Source organism: Trichosurus vulpecula, chromosome 2 (genome assembly GCF_011100635.1).
Source record: "Trichosurus vulpecula isolate mTriVul1 chromosome 2, mTriVul1.pri, whole genome shotgun sequence".
In the NCBI taxonomy this organism is placed as follows: domain Eukaryota; kingdom Metazoa; phylum Chordata; class Mammalia; order Diprotodontia; family Phalangeridae; genus Trichosurus; species Trichosurus vulpecula.
The window spans coordinates 245,975,072-246,000,676 of NC_050574.1; the positions used below are offsets into that span (position 1 = coordinate 245,975,072).

The 25,605-nt window shown below is 34.0% G+C and overlaps 1 protein-coding gene across 4 annotated transcripts in view; it reads right to left on the reverse strand.

Annotated features, from left to right (window-relative positions):
• The window catches only part of CALCRL (calcitonin receptor like receptor), a 131,482-nt gene that overhangs the window by 20,362 nt on the left and 85,515 nt on the right, over positions 1 to 25,605 (reverse strand). For all 4 annotated transcript variants that reach the window (XM_036745372.1, XM_036745370.1, XM_036745369.1 and 1 more), the window contains 4 exons: positions 24,323 to 24,433; positions 24,040 to 24,152; positions 22,163 to 22,254; positions 1,602 to 1,728 (listed from right to left, as the gene is read on the reverse strand). In XM_036745372.1, coding sequence (XP_036601267.1) covers positions 1,602 to 1,728; positions 22,163 to 22,254; positions 24,040 to 24,152; positions 24,323 to 24,433 — 443 coding nt within the window. The remainder of the gene's footprint in view (positions 1 to 1,601; positions 1,729 to 22,162; positions 22,255 to 24,039; positions 24,153 to 24,322; positions 24,434 to 25,605) is intronic.

A 25,605-nucleotide genomic window follows, 5' to 3' on the forward strand; every position in this document is an offset into this window, starting at 1 on the left:
TACTCCTACTAACAACTACATATATTATTGTAGTAAATGTATGTTTAGCAACCAATGGTATATATACATATATATTCAAAAATATGATCATTTTTATAATAGATTATTATATAGTTATACTTAGAGGACTTCTTATTTTATTCTCATGAGCAGAGCCTATATCAACTCAGACCACTAACTATGTCTAGTGTAAGATTTTATGAATTGCTAGTCTCAAAACTTTCTGGTGTCCAATAGGTAACAATCTTCTACAGACTCAGTTAAATTAATCCTCAGATGATAGCTATGTGGTCTGTCACTAGATTCATATTCACTTCTTAGGTACAAGAATGAAGTTCCCCTTTGCTAGTGTTTTCAAATTCTTGTAAAGTAATTTAGTTATAACTCCAAATTATATATAAATATATTGTATATTTAATATATTATATTTTAAAATCAAATTTGGTCATATTAATGTTGAGAGGCATCATGATCTAGTGGATACAAAGTTGAGATAAGAACTAGAAAGATTTGAATTCAAGGCCTAACTATGTGTTGTCCTGGCTTTGTGACCTTGGACAAGTCACTTAACTTCTCAGTGCTCTAGGCAACCTTTTATAAGTTAAAGGGAAAGTGTCAACATGCATTGGTAGGTAAAATTTCCTCCCCTGAAAGCGTTTTGTACCAACGAAATAAAAAGTTAGGTCCCTGTCTTTATTTCATCTTGATACGTAAGTATCTGTTTTCACGTTTTGGAAGATGCATCATTGAGGAGATTTTAAAAGAATATCTTATGATTACCAGTTGATCATGATGATCAACTTGATCTGTACAAAGTTAGAATAATTTCAAAATTAAATAAGACAAGCATGTTCCATTTTTCTAGAATGACTCTGGCTATGCTCATATGAAAGTGAAAATACTGAAGAGTTTAAAATGTCTTTCTACAATAGAATGTCATCTCAGCAACATGTCAAAGAATGGCTTGGACTCTTTTGAAATAAACAGATCATAGCTAATTTGTTAACATACAGAGATAGCCTCTAACGTACTCCATAATTCCAGGAAAGAATTATTAACTAAGACTAGTGTGTGACTGTGAGCTACAATTTTTTTTTCATTTTTTTAGTTAACTCCTGTGTGGAAAGTCCATTCACCAATGCAAATGTGTAGTTTGTAGACTTAAGAAAATTCACTGATTCATTCTGAAAATGTGTCAAATAGCACAGAGGCCAGAATTGAACCCAGGCTGTCCTGACTCCAAGGCTTTTCCTTGATCTAATACACAGATTCTCTTTGGTGTTTGATGTGATATAAAAATAACAACACAATTTTAAAATCTAAAATAGTAGCTATACTTGTAAAATGAATTAACTTACTCAGTAAAATGTTCAGATGATTGAGATAATGGTGTTTTTTTCCTTTTTAATAACTTAAATAATTATTTCAGTATTCAACTTTACTTACAAGTACATACCTGTTCTCATATTTCTAAGTGAATACAAATATTCTCTGTATCTTAGCTTTTTAAATATATACAAACTTAACTATATGTATACAATTAGCCATGTGTACACGTACATAATTTTCCCCCATAAATAAAATATCCAAATCTTACTTACAGGATTGGTTGCAACTAATGCCTGGTTGTTGGCCACAGCAGTTAGCCAGATGATTGTGACAATAGAATTGCAAACAAAAGAGAAGAACAGATTTTTGTGCAGAGTGATCCGTTGGCAGCTCAAACTCCTAAAACATGAGGAAACAAGCAAACATATTGCAGTTATTTTATTCAAATTTCTATGTACTTCAGTTGTTATTTAAGAGAACACTTTCAAAGAGGCAGTATGGTACAGGGGAAACAAATACAATTTCTGAAGCCAAAGGATGAGGTATAACATCCTTTCTCAGATGCCTATTACCTGCGTGACACTGTACAACTTATTTAAACTCTTTAGGTTCAGTGAGACTGTCACTTAAGGAGCCTGTTTTCCCATCTATAAAACAAGAGGGTTAGACTAGATGGCCTTATAGGTACCTTTCAACTCTAGATGTATGACCCTAAAATCAAATATTTTAAATCCATTCTTAGATGTTTAAAGGGAAAAATATCTCTCTCTCTGAAAGTACTATAAAGCTATTCAAAATCTGATGTCCTTCTACATAGAGAAAAATGGGCTAGGAATACATATATATATGCATTCATATATAATACAGAGAGAGATAGAATGAGAGAAAGAGAGAGAGGGAGAGAGAGAAACAATGAGAGAGAGAGAAACAATGAGAGAGACATATGGTAATTAGGGTAGGACTTTTTTAATGTTTTCTCTTGGGATGCTGAGGTAATCAACTTACAATTTCACTTTAATCAAACATACATATATCATTCACTTTGATGAGTTTTGCTTTTCAAATGTTATGGGCAGGAAAGTGGACTTTTGTTGCCTTTGTTTTGGAGTGCTTCTCAGCACTAAGGAAACTTTGATTGAATCAGGAGTCTTTGATGAGCTGCTCATGTCAAGGGAAGACCTAGTTCATGTGGATTTGAGTTGCAAGGTTGTGATGCCCTCTAACCCTGAGCAAAAGTTTAAGTCACAAGAAGGCCTAAGTCACATGGGTTTGAGTTTCATGGTTGTAATGCTCTTTGACCCTGAAGAACTGTATATAAACTCAGAAGTTAGCATTTTGCCTTTGGGGGCTCATTCATTGGAAGAGTGTTGGTGTAGAGACTCTGCGTAGCTGTTAAGGAGCCCCCTGGCTTTGAAAACTGAGATGTTGGTGCTTCTCTTTCTGGTAACTATGTAGATATAGCTTTGGCCAGACAGCTAAAAGCCTGTCTGTTGATTTGAGTTATTGGCTCTGTTTATATTTTCTCTGTTTGTAATTTCTGTTGTATTTGCTCTGAACTTCAGGGTGCTGACTTTTCCCCCTGAACTAAGTGAATGATATATGTATGTTTGATTAAAGTGAGATTGTAAGCCCCTTTAGGTTGTTTTACTTAGAAAAGCAGATCAAAGTATCCATGCTAGCAGCCCTCTTATGTGCTGGTGTTATTGGTCTTACACCTCCACAACAGCTGCAAGCAACACTGTTGTTAGAGAGAGAGAGGGAAAGAGGGAGAGGGGGAGAAAGGGAGAGAGGGAGGGAGAGAGAGGAGGGAGAGAGGGAGAGAGGAAGAGAGGGAGGGAGGGAGAGAGAGAGAGAGGATTCCTATATCTTCCTGACATCCTACCAGGAAGTTGTGAATAGTTAGCCTGTGGCTGAAAACAGAGTTTAGATGCATCACATACTTACTAATTAAGACACTATTGTTAAATGCAAACTTCTTTGCCTTCATGAATACTTATCATTAGAATGCAAATTCTGTGAAGGCAGGTACAATTTCCTTCTTTTTTAAATCTATAGCACCTAGCAGAGTATCTCACTAATAACAGGCACTTAATAAATGCTAGTTGAATTGAATTCAGTGGAAATCAAGGATAAAAAATGCAAAATTAATTAGGTAGGTATTTTGTCTACACAATCTTTTCTATGTGTGTGTGTGTGTGTGTGTGTGTGTGTGTGTGTGTATGTGGTGTGTACATCATGTGGGCAACACAGTGATGATAGACTAGATTTTTGACTTGTCATTTAAACATGTTAATGACATGCAAACAAAGGCTACATCCGTTAACATAACAAAACATGAGTAGGTTTTACTGAATTTTCTTCCAGTAACTTATCTTCAGATAATTTTGCCCAAACGACAATTAGTAGCTATTAGTTATGATGAAAATATAGATGAATATTATGAAAATATGATGAAAATATTTGGAAGTGAATATGGAGCGTCTGGTCTCAAAACTGGCTTCATAAAATTAGTATATTGATATCTATAGGAAAAGATATTAGAAAGTGGTAGTCATATATCTATATAAATTTATATTGATATACATTTCAGGTCCTATCAGACACAAAAGCTCAAGGAGGCCAGATGTAGTTTGTTCCTGCTCCCAGATCTCAAATGTGTCTCTATCATTTACACAAGATCTTAAAGGTCAATGGGGAATGGGATCCTATATCATGATATCTATATTATTTTTATTTCCTTTTACACAGTGAAGTACCACAACGAATATAACAACTAATAGATAGGATTGTACGAAGCTAAATTTGACAGCAAAGCAAGTTGCATTTCATTTTGAAACTAAGTCATTTTAGTATGGAATTCATAGGTGGAAGCAATTATTAAATTCAATGCCCTGCTGCAGATTAAGGAATTAATACCCGAGAAGTTAAATGACTTCCTTGGTGTCTCATAGTAAATCTATTGAAAAGGTTAGATTTGAAGCCAGTTTCTCTGACTCCAGCTTCTATTATCTGCATACAATACTATATCATTTTATTAAATTATTTTTGTTAGTCTTACATTTTCTGTCAGAGTTCCTGGAGCATATTAGGCACTCCAGGAGCAAATATAAATCCTGTTTGGTTTCTAAAGCCCCTCAGAACTTGGCCCTTTTCTACTTTGCCAGTATTAGAACTCACTCCCCTCCATATATTTTGTGATCCAGTGACCATGGCCTCCTTTCTGTTTCTCACACAAAACATTCCCCCTACTGACTCCAGGAATATTACTTGACTGTCCTCCATGATGACAGCATTCACCCTCTACCTCTCTGTCTCCTGGCTTCCTTCAAGTCTCAGCTAAAGTCTCACATTTTGAAGAAGCTTTTCCCAGTCCTCCTTAATCTGAATGCCTCCCCTCTGAGATTATATCCAATTTATCTTTTATATAAATTTTTTGCACATGTTTTCTTGCCATTTAGACCATGAGCTCCTTGAGAGCAGAGTCTTGGTCCTTTTTATCCTTTCTTTGTAACCCCAAGCTTAAAACATTGCCTGGCATACAGTAGACCCTTAATAAATGCTTGTTCACTTTATTATACCCTGTGGAAAAACACAGTATAATCAAAGTCCATTTCAGCATAGCTTTAGGGGGCAATTATTTGTATTGCAAAATCATTTTTCTCAGTTCACTTGTTGTATTTAATATATATTTTTATTAATAAATTTGCCTTGTACACAATTTTTAAGGAACACAGATATTGCATAAAGCCTTCTACTCCTATGTAGCTATGACTATAGAGTTTTATTAAAAGTTATTATAGCAATTACATATTGTGGATATGTAAAACATGGATATGTAAAATTGTCTATAGAAGGAACTCATATCTTAAGCAACAGGTGACAGGAGTTGAACTATTATCTATGAATGATAGAGCAAAATATTCCGAGATAGTTTTGTTGTTTGTTGTTCATTTTGTTCATGTTTATATAAATACTTTAAAAATTATATGGAGGTAAAACATTCCTCTTGCTATCTGTACTTTTTCTCTTTTGTAAATATCAAATTCCTAAGTCAAATTAATGAATGTCTAATGGAAAACTAGATTCCCCTCCCTAAAAAAAATCTGTGATTTCATCAGTTTAGAGAATTAATTCCTGTGAGGAAACATCTACCCATGCAGATTTGGAATTGTTGAGACATTAATAGTTTCCTGGAGGCCCTGAGTGACTTCTCCAAGGTCACACAGTCAAAATGTGTCAGAGGCAGGACTTCCTCATTTGGACACCAGACCACTATCCACTATGCTACACTGCCTGTCCTAGATAAGGATCATATTGGCATCTTTTTTTAATTACTTGTTAGAGTATTGGTGAATGCTTTTAGCCTTTATGAGAGGCAGAAGCTCTTTGAGCAGCTAAGTGGCACAGAGGATAGAGTGTCAGGCCTGGAGTCAGGATGACTGATCTTCCCGAGTTCAAATCTGGCTTCAAAGCCTTACTAAGCATATGACCCTGGGCAAGTCACTTAACCCTCAGTTTCCTGCCTCAGTTTCCGCATCCATAAAATAAGCTGGAGAAGGAAATGGCAAACTATTCCAGTATCTATGCCAAGAAAACCCAGATGGGGTCAGGAAGAGTCAGACACAACTAAACAACAAAAGAAGTTCCTTGCTTTTTTTAATCTATGTTGATGACTCATACGTGAAAACTGGAAGTATAGTATTTTCTGCTGCTTCACTCTGCATTTATAGAGGAAAATGCCAAAATCTCAATCACAGATGCTGTTAAAATAGAGACTCAGTGACCATTTTCAATGCATTGCTTTATAAAATCTCCTGTTATAAGTGAATAAGTCAAGTGATGTTTGGGAAATTCAATATGGGGTGTTACCCAGAAAAAAAGTGATTTTTTCATTTATTACATGAGCATGAGGAAGTTGTGTTTGGGTACCATGTAGCACCCAAACACTAACATTGCAGTGATTTGATCACTATTTTTAGCCATTTAGAAGCAACATGATATAGTGGGCAGCATGCTAGATTTGAAGCTGGAAGACCTGAGTTCAATTCCCAGCTCTGCAATGACCAGCAAGTCATAGCCCTTTAAAATGGCCCTTGAGTTCCACATTGTAAAGTAAGGAGCTTAAAGTAGGTAAGACCTATAATTTCTTTTGTCTCTAACAAGCTATATTATGAGGAAGTGAGTAAAAAGATATACATAAGCAAAATTTCAGTCATATAATGATCCTGTCAAATTATTTTAGAATTGCTTATAGCCTTTAACAAAATTTTCTATAATCAATAGTTTTCTTATGATAGACAATTATGATAAAAATGTGTCATGAAACTTTCTCCTAAGATTTCTTGGCCTGGCAGTCAGTCTATGTATACATGAAGGTTGCAAACTGTTTTATCAACCTACCCTGTAAATGGAAACATATACATTTAAATAATTCTTCCATGATTTGTATTTTCCTATGATAGACAAGTATGACACAGATGTGCCGTGAATTTCATTTAAGACTTACTTGTCTTGCATTAAGTATATGTCTATATGAGGGACACATTCTTAGTAACAGAATCTAAATGGGTATTTTCTGACCCACTACTTCAACCTACATAAATATTCATAGCATTGCATTTTATGATCTATTTCTGATCTAAATTATTCAGTAACTCCTGAGCAAGTCTAATTATGGCATTTTTTTTTTACTAAAGAGAGCAGAAGACTGAAGGCTTAGAAAGATTATTGAAACAACAGGACCAGGAGATTTAGAGCCTCTGGAGAAAATACTGACAACCTGAATCTTATCTGTCCTGGGTTCTCCAAACTATTTTCGCATTGGCTTATCTCTGGGCTAATCTCTATCTCTGATTTTCCCTGGCTCCCCATCTTTCTCATTAAACTCCGTTACCCTGAAGAATCTCTGCAGAAAATTATTGAACTGGTTGCTGCTGGCAGCATTCCTGTCAAAGGAGACAATTAATTGCAACAATTTCATTATTTGCAAGCACACACAAAAACTATACAATTGTGTGTGTTTATGTGCAGTGTGCATGTGTATGTGTATTGCTAAAACAGTTAGCAGAAGAGGGATGGTGATAGAGGATCTCAGTGAAGTTAGATGTTAGACAGGCAGTCTTGCCTCCTGTCTGATTAGCCTAAGGCCAAAACTGTTATTATGACACAGTTGACCCCTTGAGCACTTTTCTAAGCATAGGATGAAATCCCACTAAGATAGGATCATTTAAATGAACTCCAGCCAAAAAAAATTAACATGGCACTTTGAATCATCCCATAGCAGAAACAGAAGGGAAATTGGCCTTTTTTGTTCTTCATTCACAACACTCCATATCCTTTCTTTCTCATACACCTAAAATGTGCTCCCCCTTGACCTCCTCCTCAGAGTCCCCTTTTTTCTATAAAATGCAGCTCAAGCACTATCTTCTGAAAGAAGCCTTCCTGATCACCCCAATTTCTGGTGTCCTTTCTCCCAAACTATCTTGTATATGACTACTTTGTGTATGCATGCATACATATATAATTCATATAAAATATAAAGCATAAAGTTAACTAACATATGTGTGTCTAACTTTATGTTGTATATGTGTGGTACCTAAATATGATATGTATTTGTCTACACTTGTATTCTCAGCACCTAGGCAAAGTGCTGCGCACAGAGTTGGAGCTTAATAAATACTTGTTCATTGATTGATTGCATCTACACAAAGCAAAATTGAAAGTTCAAGTAACCAATGAGTTACTTTCATTTTTGTTGATGATTAAAATGGATGGCAAGCACCAAGCTTATCCTCTGATGCCTAAATCCTCCAGTTTGGTTGTTGCAATTTGATGTAACAAATGGGATAATTGTCAAATCAGTTCACTTTGTATTATGTAATTAAAGACCCAGCGCCTTGTCTGTCAACCTGTTGCTTTATTCTATTCTAATGCCTGTCTTCAGGCATTACTATATCCCAGAAGATCCTAAACAGATGGGTATCTGTCATTCTGTCATATGGTTTCTATCAATTACCATTTGCACAAATGGCCCAGATTGTCTAGCAATGCCTATTGTTTCCCAATGAGCACATTCATTAACAGATGTCAGTAGATTGGTACAAACTAGATTAAAGTTAAGTGACTGTGGTAAATACACTGATTTGTTTAAACCAAAGCTTAAAATATACTTGTAAAAGGCTTCAGCCTGCAACTAATTTTACCTCATCTGAAACCTATACTTCATTTCTTAGAATCCTCAAATGCCCTTAATTTGAATGAAAATATTAAGCAGAATTTATGCACGTCTTCTATGAGAATGTTTGAAGAAAGTACTCTCTCTGCACCCTTTAAATTTATAATTTCCTTCTATGTCTTAGAATAACCACAGAAGAGAAAATGTGGTCTGCGGGTCTGGATTGCTTCCATGTTTTGCTCTCTGTGTCTATCTTTTCATAAGATTGTCTAGGTCAAAGATTTTGACAAAATAAATCCTTTTAGCCTTTAGCTGTTTTAACAAGGGTGGTGGCAAAACCATTACCAAAATGGTCTTTCTATGACTTTCTTTTGGACAAATCAACTTCAGTTAGTTAAAATGGTGATATAATAATGCCTGACTGGAAATTTTAGAATGTTTCAGTGGTTTTATTGCCTCTGATATCAATATGACATTACAGCTAGCTTCAGAAATTGTAAGGTGACTCACATTCTATATGTTCAACAATTTATTAGAGTAATTAGTTTTTATGACCATAACTTTTTGTGATTTCACTGTATGTGCTTCTGAGTGTGAATGCACTCTCCACTGACACAGATAGGCTGCTAGTCTTTAAAGTGGAATCTTGAAGAATTAGCTAGAGGGATACTAGGTGGTACAGTGGATAGAGCATTGGACCTGGAGTCAGACTACACATGGTCTCAGATACTTATTGGCTGTATGACCCTGGGCAACTCACTTAACTCCAATTGCCTCCACTAGAACAAAAAAGGGGCTAAGGAATTAGGTTACAACTATTCAGTGTCAGAGACAAGATTTGAATAAAGTTCTTCCTTACTCTATTGGCTGGCCTTCTTTTCATTTTGCCACACTGCTTTTAACATCATATTGGATTGCTTTTCATAGGATATCAGGCCAGACTTTACTCTAAAAAAATCACAGGTTTAGAAGGGACCTCTTTACAATTCAAGTTGTTGAAAAGTACAATGGACTGTCCTATAACTTAGTGAGTCCACCCTCACTAGAGATCTTCAAAAACTAGAGGGACATTTAGCAGGTGTGTCATACAGAATTTCCATTCAGGTATGGACCAGGTGGGCTCTAAGATCCTGTTCAACTCTGGGCCTTTGGGATATTGAGAAGTTTGGCATAATTAAACTTTGCAATAATAAGAGAGGTAAATATAGAGAAGAAAGAATTTAAAGAGGATTGTTGGATGGTAGGATGTAGGTTGTATTTCTGTGAATACCCAAGCTAACTTAAAAGTTAAGTAATTTGGATGATGTTTAAGCCACTCTAAAAATTTTATTTTTGCCTTGATCAAATAACCATTTTATTTTTACCTCAATTTAATTTAGACTGTGGAATGTAGCGAGAACCCCATCAGGACAAATTGCATGTGATGACAGGCTTATAGAGCATTGAGTTGAAAGTGTCATCAGATTATTTACTTTTTCAATACTTTCTCTACTCTTTTAATAAATTTTACTTAAATAGATTTGGGGTCTTATCATTAGTGGATATTCCCTCAGATGATGCAGATCAGAATCTATTTGTGCTCTCATCTAATGCTGCACAATTCATCTTCATGATGTTCCATAGGTCCTCCTTGGAAAAGATACCCAATGATCCAGAAATCTTCTAGATTGTCTGTCTATCTGTGTATATATGTACATATGTATGTGTATATGTATGCATGTACATAGATGATAGATATAGATATCATCTATATCTAGTCTGTATTCTGTTATCCATCTGAGTAGCCTGCCTCCATTTGTGATAAAATATTTCTTTGATATTTGCCTTTATGATACTTGTAAAAATGACAACAATAATTAGCATTTATAAAGTGCTTTAAGATTTGCATCTTGCTTGTATGTCATCACAAGAAATACACTACTATTTGCTTGTACCCAAATAACCCTTTAAGTCATCTAATACTTGAATTTCTTAGAGATCATGGTATTCTAAGATTCATCACATGATCACTGCTGGCAGAACATTTATGTTGAAAAGAAAGGGCTTTACTTACAGGAGGTAATTGGGACTTTTTTTTTTTAAACTGCTTTACTTCCCCAAAGCAACACTCTTCCTATCAAATATTAGGCCTAAATCATTGCCCATCTGTAGGTTCTTTATTCTAACCCACTCATTTTACTTATGAGCTAAGATGCAGAGATGTTAAGTGACTTAGCCAAAATCACACAGATAATTAATGGATGAATTAAGATTTGAAATCAGATCTTATAACTCGAGATTTATTTCATATTCTCAGTCAGTTTTTCAAGCCTACTTAGAAACTATAAAAATAGAATTGCTTAAACGTTATTTCAGTGTCTAACTAGAGTCAACCCAAAAAAATCTATTCCTAGGATTTTTTTAAAAGTCTGCACAGGTGATTTATCATTAAATAATTAATGATAGCTGCTTAATAGAAAAATAATATTAATATAAAATTCCATGTCTTTAACGCTATCATTGTACTAGTAAAGAAGGATACTGTATAAAATTCAGGAAAGATCTAATTTTGAATACTGGCCATGGTGGTATAAATAGCTTCTAACATACTGCCAGAAATGACACATGTACAAGAATAGGTAAGGAATATTATCCAGTAAGTATATGTGATTGGAAAAAAAGATTAGTTGGTCATGCATTTAGGGTGGGGAAAAACAGGCGCCTCAAATGTGGCATTGCTCCTTGTGAAATGTTAGAATGTGCCAAAGAAAAAGCTTACAATAAATGAGATATCCTTTGTAGAAGATTTATATGGGAAGATATGGGCAAAAATCATAAAGAATGAGAAGACCAGGATGGTTTATAGTCTGCATTACAGAAGACAATCCATTGATTTGTTGAAATTAAGTATCAAGGATGGAACTAAGGCAGGAAATCTAGGAAAAACCAAAAAAAGATCCTTTATTATAAGAATAGTGTCAGGAGTCTTAAAAGCTCAGAATAAGCTTATGTCTATGATGAATAAAAAGTACTTTTAAACTATTCAAGAAGATCAAAGAGGGGAGGAGTCCAAAGCTCAAGGTAGATGAGATAATTACAGATGATGATAAAAAGGAAGAAATATTCAATTTTCATTTTGGTTTTGCTTTTCTTCCATGTAAAATGATTTTTGGACTCGTCAAGGATATGGTTACAGTGAGTTGCTATCAAAGATAAGTGAAGAGATGATGAGAGTACCTATCTACCCAGAATATGTTCTATTTGGCTACATCCTAGGGTACTCAAAAAATTGGCATATATGATTTTTAAGATATATCTGTAAATTCTACAACACATGACAGTTTTTGAAAATTTAGAAATGGAATAAATACATGATTAAAAGCCAGCAAGTCTTAATCAGTAACAGTCACACTAACAATTTCCTCTTTTGACAGGGGTAGCTAGTCTGGTAGGTTTAGTATACCTAGACTTCAATGAAGCATTTGGTAGAAACTTTCATGCTATACTTGTGGACAAGATGGAGAGATGTAGCCTAGATTCACTTAGATTTGGAAGTAGTTAAAAGATCAGAATTAAAAAGCAGTCATTACTGAGTTGATGGCAGCTTAAAAGGAGTTATCTCTTGTCAACTGCCCTAGAGATCTGTCCTTGGCCCTCTGCTGCTTATTTGTTCTTGTTACTTGGGCGAAGGTGAAAAAAAAAAGATGTATGTCAAATGTGCAGATGACACAAAGCTTGGAAAGACAGCTAACAATTCATATTAGATGAGAGTGTCAGGATCTAGATAAATGGTGATGAGGACAGAGTGATGGTCTAAATTCAAGATCATAAAAATAGATACACTTGTAAAATTCTACATGAGTTTAAAAAATCAAATTTATAACTATTAGATGTAGTGGTATGTCTGGACAATGGTCTTTTTTTAAAAGAAATTGATTTGGTTGCCTTATAAGTCACCAATGTGATATAGAAGAAAAAAAAGCATATATCTCTTTGATTGTGCTAAGAAGAAATATCCCAGATGAGGAGTTAATACTATGTCTTGATTAGATCATATTATGAAGATTGTGTTCAGTTCTAGGCACTACATTTCAGGATGAAGGCATGTCCAATAAATCAAGGTATACCACATTCTCTGTAGATTCAAAGTAGTACAGTAGACAAAAGGGCATTGGAAAGATCTGTGGACATTCATAGTCTATTATTTTAACAATGGTTTCTACAAAACAACTGATAAAGAAAATCATGTAAGAAATGTATAATTTTTAATTTTTTTTAAAAGGAAGTGGGATTATTCAGAGAAGGATACGGAGGGTTTAAGTGTTGCTCAGGGTCACCCAGTAAGTATCTGAGATAGAATTTGAATCCAGATCTGATAGAATTTGAACCCAGGTCTTCAAAACCCAAGTCTGGTGCCATGTCTCCTAATGGTGCCATGTTGCCTTATTATGATTATATGTCAAAGCAATGTCAATTTGGCAGAAAATACATGGCTTTTAAAACAGAATTAGAAAGTAATCTTGAAAAGAAATAGAGTTCTTTCACCTTTAGTACATGGCAAACACTGAGGTTACTTCTATTTCTCTTCCTATTGTTTTACCCTAGTTTTTATCTCTCCTTTCTAGCTTTTATATTTACTTTTAATTGACTATAACATAGAACTCAAGTTTATTTTTAAAATATCTATAGTATTTATTGAACAAAATTTAATAATTGCTCAATAATGAACTATTCCATTTTTTGAATGGAATAACTTTTTCTAATTTTTAAGGTGCTTGAGTGGCACATATTAAAATTCTCCCTTGGAGGGGATTGGTTAGTGGCATTTAATAGTAAAACTGTTCTCTAATATTTGGTATAGAGACATATATAAATTAACTATTTCTTATATTTGCTATGGAGTCAAATAGTACAAGGGACTAAACTGTTTTATAGAAAATCTCATTGTTTTACATATAGATATTATTTACCACCCTTAATAATAAATGCTTTGATAGATATGATAAGAAGGTCTTAAAAAAACAATTTGTTGACCTGGAAAATCAATTATTGCACATGACTAATGATTTCTTATAGGCAAGAAAAGAACTAAATGATCCTAATTGCATAAATTCTTTTTTTACCTATTATTTCATAATTAGAACAAATGAACACATTTGTTTCTCTGTGTCATTTTTAAGAATCTTATTCACAGAATCATAGAATTCAGATAATGTTATTGAAACAACGAAAATAGCCCTGTACTTGGAGTAAGAAAGCCAAGATTCTATTTGGGTTTTGTGAGATTTTGAATAAAGCAAGTTCCTGAGAAGACATTTGATTTGGAGTCAAAGACCCAGGGTTAAAACTTGGCTCTGGTATTCACTGCCTGTGTGACTGGGCAAATCACTAAACTTTTCGCTGCCTAAGTATTCTCACTTACAAAATGAAGGGAACGAGTTAGATAAATTTGGAGGTTCCTTCCAACTCTAAATCTATAATCTTTTGGTCTTATAATCTCTCTGGATCTCACTTTTCTCAGCAGTAAAATGATAGGGTTAAATAAGATCATTTTCAAAGTCCCTTATAATTCTATCATTCTTTTGTCAATGACTATACTGGTGATGATGTTAAGATGTAAAGTGAGTGAGTGTGTGTGTGTGTGTGCGCGCGCGCACGCGTGTGTGTACATTCCACATAACCAATGTTTAATGAATGCTTTTTGAATGAATAATTGAATGTGTGCATTTGCATGCTTGTATGAAAGGATCAGCATGGTGCTGTGGTCTTTTAAAAGGACCTATCAGCTAAAACCTACAGCAGGAGCTGCCAAGATCACCATGGAAAGATTCTTATTATTTTAATGCAGTAAACAGAATGAGCAATTGAACCATCAGCAGAGACAATGTAATTAGTTCACAACCTTTATTATTCTCCCATTTAGGGGCCAAGATCCATATTCCTCATGTTGGCAAGACTCCCGCTGGCTTCAATGCCTTTTGCCTGTGTAGCTGGAGCACAGCGCTGGGCCCCAAGGGATATGTATAATGTTTTCCATAACATATTCAGGGAAAACTTAGAATTGAAGAGGAGATGCATTTGTTTTAAAACGTGATGTTCTCTTGGTTTGAGATTTTTAAAAGTGCCCCTCTCCAAATTTGTAAATTAAAAAAAAAAGCAATGTGGGGAGGGTGGTGGAAGGGGAGAGGTTTGCTGTTATTCATCTGTTTACAAGTTCATATGCTAGCTGTTAGGGCAAGTCAGTAAATAAGGAAAAGCTTTGGAAGAAACAAGTAAACAAACTCGCTACCAAAAAATTCAACTCTTACAAATGGCTTTCCATGTTTACCCAAATGTACCCACTAGCCAGTCATTATGATAACTCACACTTCTATATTTTTTGTGGGGAGGATTTAAAAGAGCTTTCCTTACAATAAAGTCGTGTGTGCATAATTATTCCCAATTTCTATATGAGTGCACTGAGACTCATAGTGGTGACTTGTGTACAGTCACAGAATTAGTTGGTGTTACAGGCAGGATCTTTGTCCATATCTCCTTAGGACTGTACCCATTGTTCTCATACACACAAAACCAAACTGACATTCACCATCAACTACAAATAAGAAAAAATGCCTATTTTAAGATTTTTTTAAAGTAACGTATTACATGAAGTATTAAATTTATTGTATTTCAGAAAGGGGGCTATACATCACATGGTAGCAGAAAAAGTATTCTATTTTGAAGTGAATGTTCTTAAATATATATTTAAATATATTAAAACAAGGTATTTTTTCTCTGTCCCAGAAGGCTGCTTTGAAAACAACATTAAACTCATACTTTTTTTTACTAAGCAAATTATTTACTAAGTTAATTCTTAGTGTGACCCATTTCCAAAGGCTCTCTCCTATGGAGATTAACTCTCTCTTTAAGGAGGGGAAAAACTAAAAGAGTTACAGTTGTAATTTATTCTAAGAAGTATTTCTCCCTCTATTGTCATGGGGAGAGGCATATGAGTTTAATTTTAATCTATGGAGACCTGTAAGATGAACTATGTTGAATACAGAGGGAAAAAAAGGAGAAAATTCTTTCTAGTTAGCTCTATCAGGTCTTATTTTATGAAGAAACAAAGAGAATTTTAAGATGAATAAGTCTGGAGAGAGAGTTAAGAATGATGCCTGAAGTGATGCTGAAGAGACTGTTTTCTTATTATGTCTCAATAGAGGCTGGAGAAAACAGTGGGAAAGATGTCAGAGATACTATCTTCATAAATCTATTGTAACCTTCTTTTTTCATGTGGAGAGGAAAAAGGGTATTCCCCTGATGAAGCTTTAGTTGTCCAGAGGGAACTAAATTGTGTGGAGCTATTCTCAGAAGTAAAAAAGATGTCAACTGTAGTTACTATTAAGGTTTGAGGTTACCCTCAATGTGATCTTTTTCAAGGATAAAATATTTTAAGTTATTTCTATTTTATTATTAATTTTATTCTTAATAAATTACATATCTAGTAACTTTGAGTGTTTACGCCTAATAGATTAAGGTTTTTAATATATAAAGATATCTAACTTACTACTATTGGGAAGAGATTTCTCCAGTTAATTAAAAATAACATTTGTTGAAATGGGGTCTATAAGTTTATTGACTAAATGAGGGATACATTGAGATATTCATCAAATGTTCATTAATGGAAAATATATAAATATATCTTTAGATCACCCCAGGGTTCAGAATGATAAAATTAAATATGAGAGTAAAGTGGAAAGCAACTTCAGACTCTTTGTACTCTTTTTATATGGGGTTCATCCTGCTTATCCTTATTACACTAACATAAAATTAGAATTTGCCATAGAAGTTGTGAGCTAATTATATTGTTTGTGGTATTTATTCAGTTTACTGCATTCATTAAGGCAATGTAAATATTTTATAGATTATAAAAAAGGTCCAAACCTAAGTCACTTTTTTGGCAAGGCAGAGTTAAGTGACTTGGCCAGGATCACATGGCTAGTAAGTATCAAGTGTCTGAGGCTGGATTTGAACTCCTCCAGACTCCAGGATGGTGCTTTATCCACCACACCACCTAGCTGCTCCCTAAGTAACTCTTTTGTTCCATCGTGTCTGATTCTTTGAGACCCCATTGGGGGTTTCTTGGAGTGGTTTGTTATTTCCTTCTCCAGCTCATTTTACAGACGAGGAACTGAGGCAATCAGGGTGAGTGACTTGCTTGTCCGAGGCCAGATTTGAACTCATAAATATGAGTCTTCCTGACTCCATCTCTGGCACTATATCCACTATGCTACCTAGCTGCCTGAAATAACTCTAGAGATAGATTAATTTATCCTCTAAACCCAACGTAAGAGACAATATCTTGAACAAAAAGCATATAGTTTGCGATTAAATATATGACAAAGATCTCACTACCTCTCAAAGCATTCCATTCACATTTTGGACAGCTCTCATTATAAAATCTTACTTATACTAAGCCAAAATCTTCCTTCCTGTAAATTTTACCTACTTGCACTAATTCTTCACTCTGGAGAAAAATCAAGATAATCTAGTCTCCCTCTTCAAGTACTTAAAATAACTCTTATGTTTACTCTGTCTTCTCTTCTCTAAACTAAACAATCCATATTCCTTCAACTTCTCATTAAACATTGTGTGCAGACACTGTGACATCCTGATGACCCTTTTCTGCACGTACAACAGTTTATCGATGTTGGTTTCATACTGTGTAGTCCAAAACTGAACACTACACTCTAAATGTGCTCTCATCAGTGAGGAGTGTAAGAAAAGCATTACCTCTCTTGGTCTGGATTTCATTCCATTTTTTTCTTGTCTGCCATATAAAACTTCGGAGTCATTGAGCTTGAAGTACAATCAAATGCTATTATTGCAAATTGCTGTTAAACTATATCTCCCTTATTCTCATAAAGTTGATTTCTTCCACAAAAGATCAGGACATTACTATTTTTTTTCTTTTTTTAGTTAGGGCTCCTCATTTTAGGTTTTTAAATGTAGGGGCAGCTAGGTGGCACAGAGGATAGAATGTCAGGCCTGGAGTCTGGAAGACTTACCTTCCTAAGCTCAAATCTGACCCCAGATATGACTTGTGACTCTGGGCAAGTCACTTAATCCCTGTTTTCCTCAGTTTCCTCATTTGTAAAAATGAGCTAAGTAAGGAAATGGCAAAATACTCCAATATTTTTGCTAAGAAAATCCTAAATAGGGTAACAGAGAGTCGGATATGACTGAACAAAAAAAAATCTTTTGCTTTATGATACTTTCATTTTAATAATTAATGATCCTTATCAACTTTTGGTCATCCACAAATGTGACAGGCATGCTTTTTATGTCTTCTTCCAATTTACTGGTAAACATGGCAAAGAGGACTGGACTAAGGAAAGATTCCTGTGATATAACTAGAAAGCTCCTTCAAGGTTGACATTAATTTATTAACTGATGCATTCTTTTAAGAGGACCTTTCAAGTGTACCACATGGGATTCTTTTGCAAGACATTGGATTTCTTTATTTAATAAATACAATAGCTTACCTGTTACCTATTTAAAGAAAATAAACAAGTTTTTTTTTTTTCAGTTTTGGCTACAAAGACCAAACTTAAGCTACTGTAGAGCATAACTGAATGGGTTGTTTTAAAGTCCTGAAACAATGGTTCTTTCATCCTTTGTAGTGTTTGTAATTGGTTTTCCCTCTTGAAACCCTTTGTTATTTTTTGTGTTTTAAATAAATCATTTTGTAAAATGTAGTGTTTCTGTAAAGGAATTCAGATTAGATCCTACAAAGCAGTATATGATTTGAGTCCTGCTACAGGAATTCTAGGGAAATTCATCTTGACATATTTAGGTCTCTTGCTCTTCCAAAAGGAAGGGGCTTATATTTTCAAATGTAGATTCATTTTTATTGGAATGAGCAACATGAACTAGAGGTTTTATAGAATCGCATCACATTAAAGTACCTAAAGGTATAAAAAGAATTCCATTTTCTTTAGTGTTTTGAATTCCGATATTCTTTTCCATCCCATGAACATTTTGGAAAATTTAGTCAGCCCTGTTGCATACTGTATTTAGTGAGCAAAAATGGAAATATCATGATGAACCTGTCTGAAGATTTTGTTTAGGAAATTATCTTAGAGGAATTCAGAATAGGGGCAATTTTCCATTCCTTTTAAATAGATAATCAAAACATTGGGGATTGTCATTAAAAAATGTCAGCTCAATTTAGAAAAAAAAAAGTTTATGAGCAAATTGACTAGTATTTGCAGTGAGCAAGAGATGTAGAATTACAATAAGTTAATAATAGATAAATTTGTGTGGTACTAAATATGTGCTAGGCACTGTACTAAGTGCTTTACAATTATTATCTCATTTGGTCCTCACAATAATACTGGAAGGTAGGTGTTATCATTATTTATATTCTCCAGATGAGGAAACTGAGGCAAACAGAGGTTAAGTGACTTCTGCAGGTTTAAAGAATTATTAAGTGTCTGAGGTCTGATTTGAACTCAGGTCTTCCTGACTTCTGGCTTGGTACTGCTCTATCCACTGTGCCACCTAACTCTCCTATGATATGTAGATGTAATAAAATCCGTTTATCTTATGTAGTAAGACTATTAAGCTAGTCTGATCCAAATATTGGGATAGAATTAACGTTTTCCAGTATTCTGCAGGAAGTACAAGTTGATATTTTAATAACTTCCAAATCAGGCTACATCAGGCTAAGTGTAGTATGCTTCTGTGTGCTAATAGTGAAAAGAATTTTTTTATAAAAACCTTTCTAGAAATAAGTTATTGATATATATGGTGAATCTTACCTATATTCTTCTGTGCACATGACTTTTTTTCTTTTCTTATTTTATATTTAAGTTTAATATTTAAGTTTATAATATTTCCTTTTCTTATTATATATTGAAGTTTTAGTATTTGTCTAAAATTAAAAAAAATAAAATATTCTTTCTTATAATCAACAGTTCTCTGGCACAGGGAAGAAATACAAAAAGAATTTAGAAATAATATTATAAAAACAGAATGGAAGAGTAGGTGTGAGAAGAGGAGTATGTTTGGAGATGAAAATGTTATATAAATATATCAATAATAAATTTTAATTTAAAAAAGGGGAGCAACTAGTTGGTGCAGTGAATAGAGCACTGGCCCTGGAATCAGGAGGACCATAGTTCAAATCCAGCCTCAGACACTTGACCCTTACTAGCTGTGTGACCTTGGGCAAGTTATTTAACCCCAGTCGCCTTGCTTGTCCCCCTCCAAAAACAAAACAAAACAAAACAAAAAATCCCTCCTAGCTCTTTTCATCTTACTTCTGTTTGCTGTCCCACCGGTGTCATCCTTATGTGTCCTTCTGATGACTTCTTGCTTTATGATGCAATAGTGATCACAATCTCCCACTGTCCTTTCCCATAGGATTTTTAAACAAGTGTTATATGTGTGTTTCTGGATGTGTGGTAAAATTTATCCTTTCATTTGTGTGAAGAGATCCACTTGAGGAAATTCAGCTATCAATGCAGACCAATACTTTTTCTTAGTTTTCTGGGACACTAAGAGATTATGTGATTTTCCTAGAGTTCACATGACCAGTATTTGGAAGACTTAGGACTTGAAACCAGGTCTTATGAACTTTGAGACTAATTTTCTATCCATTCTGCTGAATTTCCTCTCATTCTAGGATTTTTTTTACATTATTTTCAATGACAAATGATTAAGAGTGGTTAATTTTTTTTTCATTCTTATTTGTAATTGTGGTCTATGCTCTTGTTTTTATCTATTACCTATTTGTTATGAAGTTGTTTAAATACATCAAGTTGAAATGATTTTAATTATACGATATATATTTTAATCATTTTTATTTGTTCTCCTCTTGTATAATTTTTAACATTTGCTTTAAGCTGTTTTAGTGTACATAGAAAGTTGATTCAGGAATAATCCCCATATTAGAAATGAGTAGTTTACTTTCTCTTCAGATATGATCAGTTTAAGTTTTTGTGATAGAACTAGGGACATTGCCATGTCCCTAGCCTCCTAAATTTTTAAAGCAAAGTATTCATGATAGATTGGCATGAGAGTTTTATGTATTCTACATCTCTGCCCTCTCTAATTCTTTATTCCTGAATCATATTTTCCAAAACATTTTCATGTCTATTTTATAATAATGTAGGTAGATGCTATCTGGACCAAAGTGTCAAACTTTTGATGATGATAATTAAAATATGTAGCTCACCCCAATTCCTCCCTCCACCCTTATGTCCTACATCAGTTGACAATTATCAGAGGCAATGGCATAGTTTATCAGCTGATCAAAGCCTCAGTAAACATGCTGTAGACCATAGAATATAGGATTCTTTGGATTATATTTGCAAAAGACCTCAGAACTTATCTATTCCATTGACTACATATTACAGATAAAAACTAAAACCTTTAGAGGTAAAGAGACTTTCCCAATGGTATTAGTATGTGTTGGCATATTTGGCATATTAACAAGTCGGACTCCAAGTACATATTTTTCCATTGTATCATGCTGCCTCCTAGATATGGTCATGCATTTAGTTTCTTAGCTTAGGACTTCCCTGTCTACGAACTGTTAAACTCATAGACTTAATAGCATTTTGAAGCTGGAAGGGACTTAGAAATCATTTAGGCTAAGCCTCACATGTTATAGATGTAAAATTCAATGCCAAAGAATAGAAGCATATTCCAGAGGGTTATATTTGCTAATAAGTGGCAGTCAGAACTAGAAAATCAATCTCTTGGGGATCACCAGATAATTTGTTGAAGATGTTAAAGATTAAGAATAGCAAAGTCAAAAATAGAAGTAGAAGGAGGAAAGGCAGACTATGTCAGATAAAACTGAGATAACCAAAGATTCCTAAGCTGCTACTAAGCTGCCCTAACTTTGTGCCCTGAAGACCCCTGGTACACAATTATCTGATATAATGATGTACCTTAATGATGTCTAGGGCTTCCTGCTGCACCCTTAGGATTTCTGGGCCATTCTATCTACCCAGATGTTGAACTTTATTTTATGTGTTGTCTAACCCAATTACTATATGACCTCCTTGAGAGTAAGAACCATTTCAACTTTTCTATTTCTCTGCATAGTGCCTGGTATGTAGTAAGCACTTAATATTTTTTTGTCATACATTCCTAAAACTGTTAGTAACAATAAATCTGTTTGTACTATGAAAATGATACATACAGTCAGAAAGGTCAGCAAGTATAAAGTGTAATATGTTGTTACTGTAACTCTCCATGAATCCTGCTATTTAGGTAATGCTCTGTCCAGGCATGCTCTAAGAAAAAATTATACTTAAAAAGTCTAAGTGGCCTAGCAAAGTATAGTTCTAACCACACAAATCATGCCCCCCCCCAAAAAACCCTAAGCTAAAAGTGCAGACAAAACTAAAGCTATCTAGGGTGTTTCTGATGGCAAAAATGAAATTTATTTAAAAGGCTATTAATTTACCCCTCCTCACAGTTGGTTGCTTAAGGAATTCTATCAGTATCACCCATAAGTTATTCTGAACTTCAAATGTTATAAAAAACATTATTTTCTTCTCTTTTGGTAGCATTTAAATATCTATCATTTTTAAATTTTTTGCACACATATATAGAACAATTATATTTCAACAAAGAATGACCATAATGCCCTTGAATGTACACACAGGATACACCGTTACTTACTTGAAATAAAAGAATATTCCAAGAGAGATCAGCAGTGATGCAATAGATAATCCATGTCCAATGATGGTAAGATAAAATAAATTCAATGCTGTCTGTAATTTTGGGGAAAAATTTTAAAAAGCAGAAATTGTAGTTCAAATTAAAATTCTGAGTAAGATACAATGCTATAAGTATCTGTTATGTGCATGCAAATTCTAATTTAATTGATTAAATTACTATAAAATACAAAGTATATCACCTTATAGCCCCTGGATTCTTATGAATGCTGTGAATTTCACAAAAATCCCATGAGAAGCAAACAAACATTTCTGCTGCATGGTAAGATAATGACATTTTATACTTGCAGTAACAGTAAACCTCCAGATAATTGTAGAGGTTTGTATTATGATCTATTTATCAATATTTATAAAGAATCACATTCCTTTTTCTGCATGATAAATTCTGGGTATTGAAAGTTTCATGTTAGATGCCAAAACATCTTATGCATTAAACATACACCATTCCATTGATCTAATGTCAGGAGATAATCAAGAATTTTCCCCCATTATGTTCCAATTCAATACCAAAAGTATTTATAAATTGCCTGCTGTGTGCAAAGCACCAGCTAGGGGTCAGAGAAACAAAGGCAAAATGATAACTTCCCGCAAGGAGCTTACATTCTACTAGGATACGATAGGTGTATAGATAAGTATATACATGGCAATTTAAGGAAGAGGAAGAGAGGGAAAACATCTAGTAAGGGTTAGCATATGAGCTGGACATGAAAGATCATAAGAGACAGAGATGAGGAGCAAGGGCATTCCAAACATCGGAGTAGCATGTACAATGCTTTTTTTTTTCTTTTCTTTTTTGCATTGAACATGAACACAGATATGGCCCGACAATCAATCACACCTCTACAATCACAACCTCTATACACACTGACAATCCGCCTCTACAATAAACATAGGCTTTCTGAATCTCTACAAAAATTCACTTCAATACCAATTTGCAAAGTCTACCTCATATTCACAAAATCACAGAATTTAAGTGCTGGAAGGGACCTCAGTGGCCTTTTAGTCCAACACATGCATGAAAGGGATCCTTATAACATAGCTGAGAAGTGGTCATTCAACCTTTGTTCAAAGACTTCCAAGGTGGAGAATCTCACCAGTTCTCCAGGAAGCTTGTCCTACTTTTGGGCAGCTGTAACAGTTTAGAAGTTTATGCCAACAGGGAATATAGATTTGACTCTTTGCAACTTGAACTATCACTGTTGGCTTTGCTCTTTGGAAACAACAGACTAAAAGCTTTGAGAGAGTAAGAAGCCAGTCTTTATTTAATCTCTTCTCCTTCAAGCAACCAGTGCAGTTCTTTGTACACAATAGGCACTTAGTAACTGTGTCTGTGTGCATATGTATATGTGTGTATGTATATATACATATATATATACATGTGTATGTATGTATGCATGCATGTATATATGTATGTATATGTGTATGCATGTATATATGTGTGTGTATCTCCCAAAGTTAATCATGGTCATTGATTCTAATGGATACAAAAACAAATTGTTGTTTTTTTCTCTTTATCTATATAAAATGTATACTGTCATTCCTTAAGAAAGACCATCTCCTTACTTGAAAATTCAATAATTCTGTCTTCAAGGAATTTCCTTTTTATTGTCTTTCTACATTCCCCCCCACACCTTTTGATAGAAATTTTTTTAAAAGTTATGATAATTAAGATATGCTCCACTCTTGAAAAGAATTTTTCTTAAGGATGGAGTGCTGAAGGAGACTGCAAATACATCACACATGGGACCATGGAACTGAAGAACCAACATGTTGCTATAGTTGAGCCCATACTGAATAGTAATGTATCTGTATATTATATACCTGTACTTTCAAGTGGGTATGGATATTACACCGGGTATAATTTGTCCAGGTCCTGTTACTCTCTGGGTGTTTAAACCAGTTTCCATTTGGGTCACATATTTTTGTAACTTTTTCTGTGAATGAAACAAATGAAAAACACAATGAAGTAGTCTTTTTCTTCAATATATTACAGAAAATAATGAGATTTATCTATTATATACTTTTCTATGTATATGATCACACACAAATGCACATATATAGAGATAGTATTAGAGATAGATGATAAATATTTATTTATTTTTACCAGAAGGGTCAAAATCCTGAAAATAGTCAGGACAGTGTTGCATTGATTCAGTCCCTGCAGCAACATCATTCCAACACAGCCAACCATCCCAGGTCCTGTTGCAGTAAGGTCCTAAGGAATTAAGTAGGAAAATGATGATCATAGGATCTTAGAACTGAAGTACAAAGAACCTCAAAGGCAGATGCCTTTGAGTCCAAACAGGCTCAGGGGAACAAAATGACTTGCCCAAGGTCACAAGAGAGTAAGAATAGCTAACAGGATTTGAACACAAGCTCTCTGACTCAAGAGCCAGTATCTTTTCTGGACTTCTACACATGGCTCATAATACAAACTCTCACAGTGTCGTGCACCAATTTCTTAATTAATTCTGATGTTGAAGTACACTGAAGACAAGAAGTAGAAAATAAAGGTAGCCATCTTAAAATGATCCTCACTTTGTATTTTTTTAATAGGCTTTGATGCTGTTGTTCCTAAGGCATGTATAACATAGAAATAAGATATTTTGAAATGTAAAATTTTAATTTATGCTTTAAAATAATAAAACTCAATAATTTTTCTCAGGGTTTAGGTGCTTTGCTGGTTAGCATCAACATATATATATATATATATATATATATATATATACATATTTGAACTTACAGGAAAGGTTACGAAATGAAGAACTGTGGGTAAAGACTGCCAAGTGGATTGAGAAAATGTAAGCATGAAACTTACAGTCTGCTCATAACACAGAACAATACCTTTCTTCTGTGATACCTCTATAATTTTAACCTAATGACAATTATTCAATTCCATCACATAAAATACGCAGATATATATATATATATATATATATATATATATATATATATATATATATATATATACATACATACATACACACAGAGATGTGTGTGTGATTGCCTTCATTTAGTGGTAGTAATCTGATACGGGATTACTTTAGGACAGTTGTTCAAAATATTTGTAAGTAGGAAGAACTGGAAAACATTGATAAGTATAGAAATTGTTCCTAATCTCAAATTTGTCTTCTTAAGATTACCTTTTTTATTTAGTAAAACTTTGATCTTCATACTGCCTTTAATAGATTCAATTACTGATTTACACTAATTTATGATTTTTGAAATACTTAGGCAACCACAAATTCATCTACTTTTGCCAATTGGCCTTAGGTAACGTCTTTTTCTTAAGCAAATCAATATGCCGCATTGCATTTTTCATTCTATCATGTGTAAAATAACTATTCTTTTAAGTACATTATACTACTGAACAGGGAATTTTTTCTG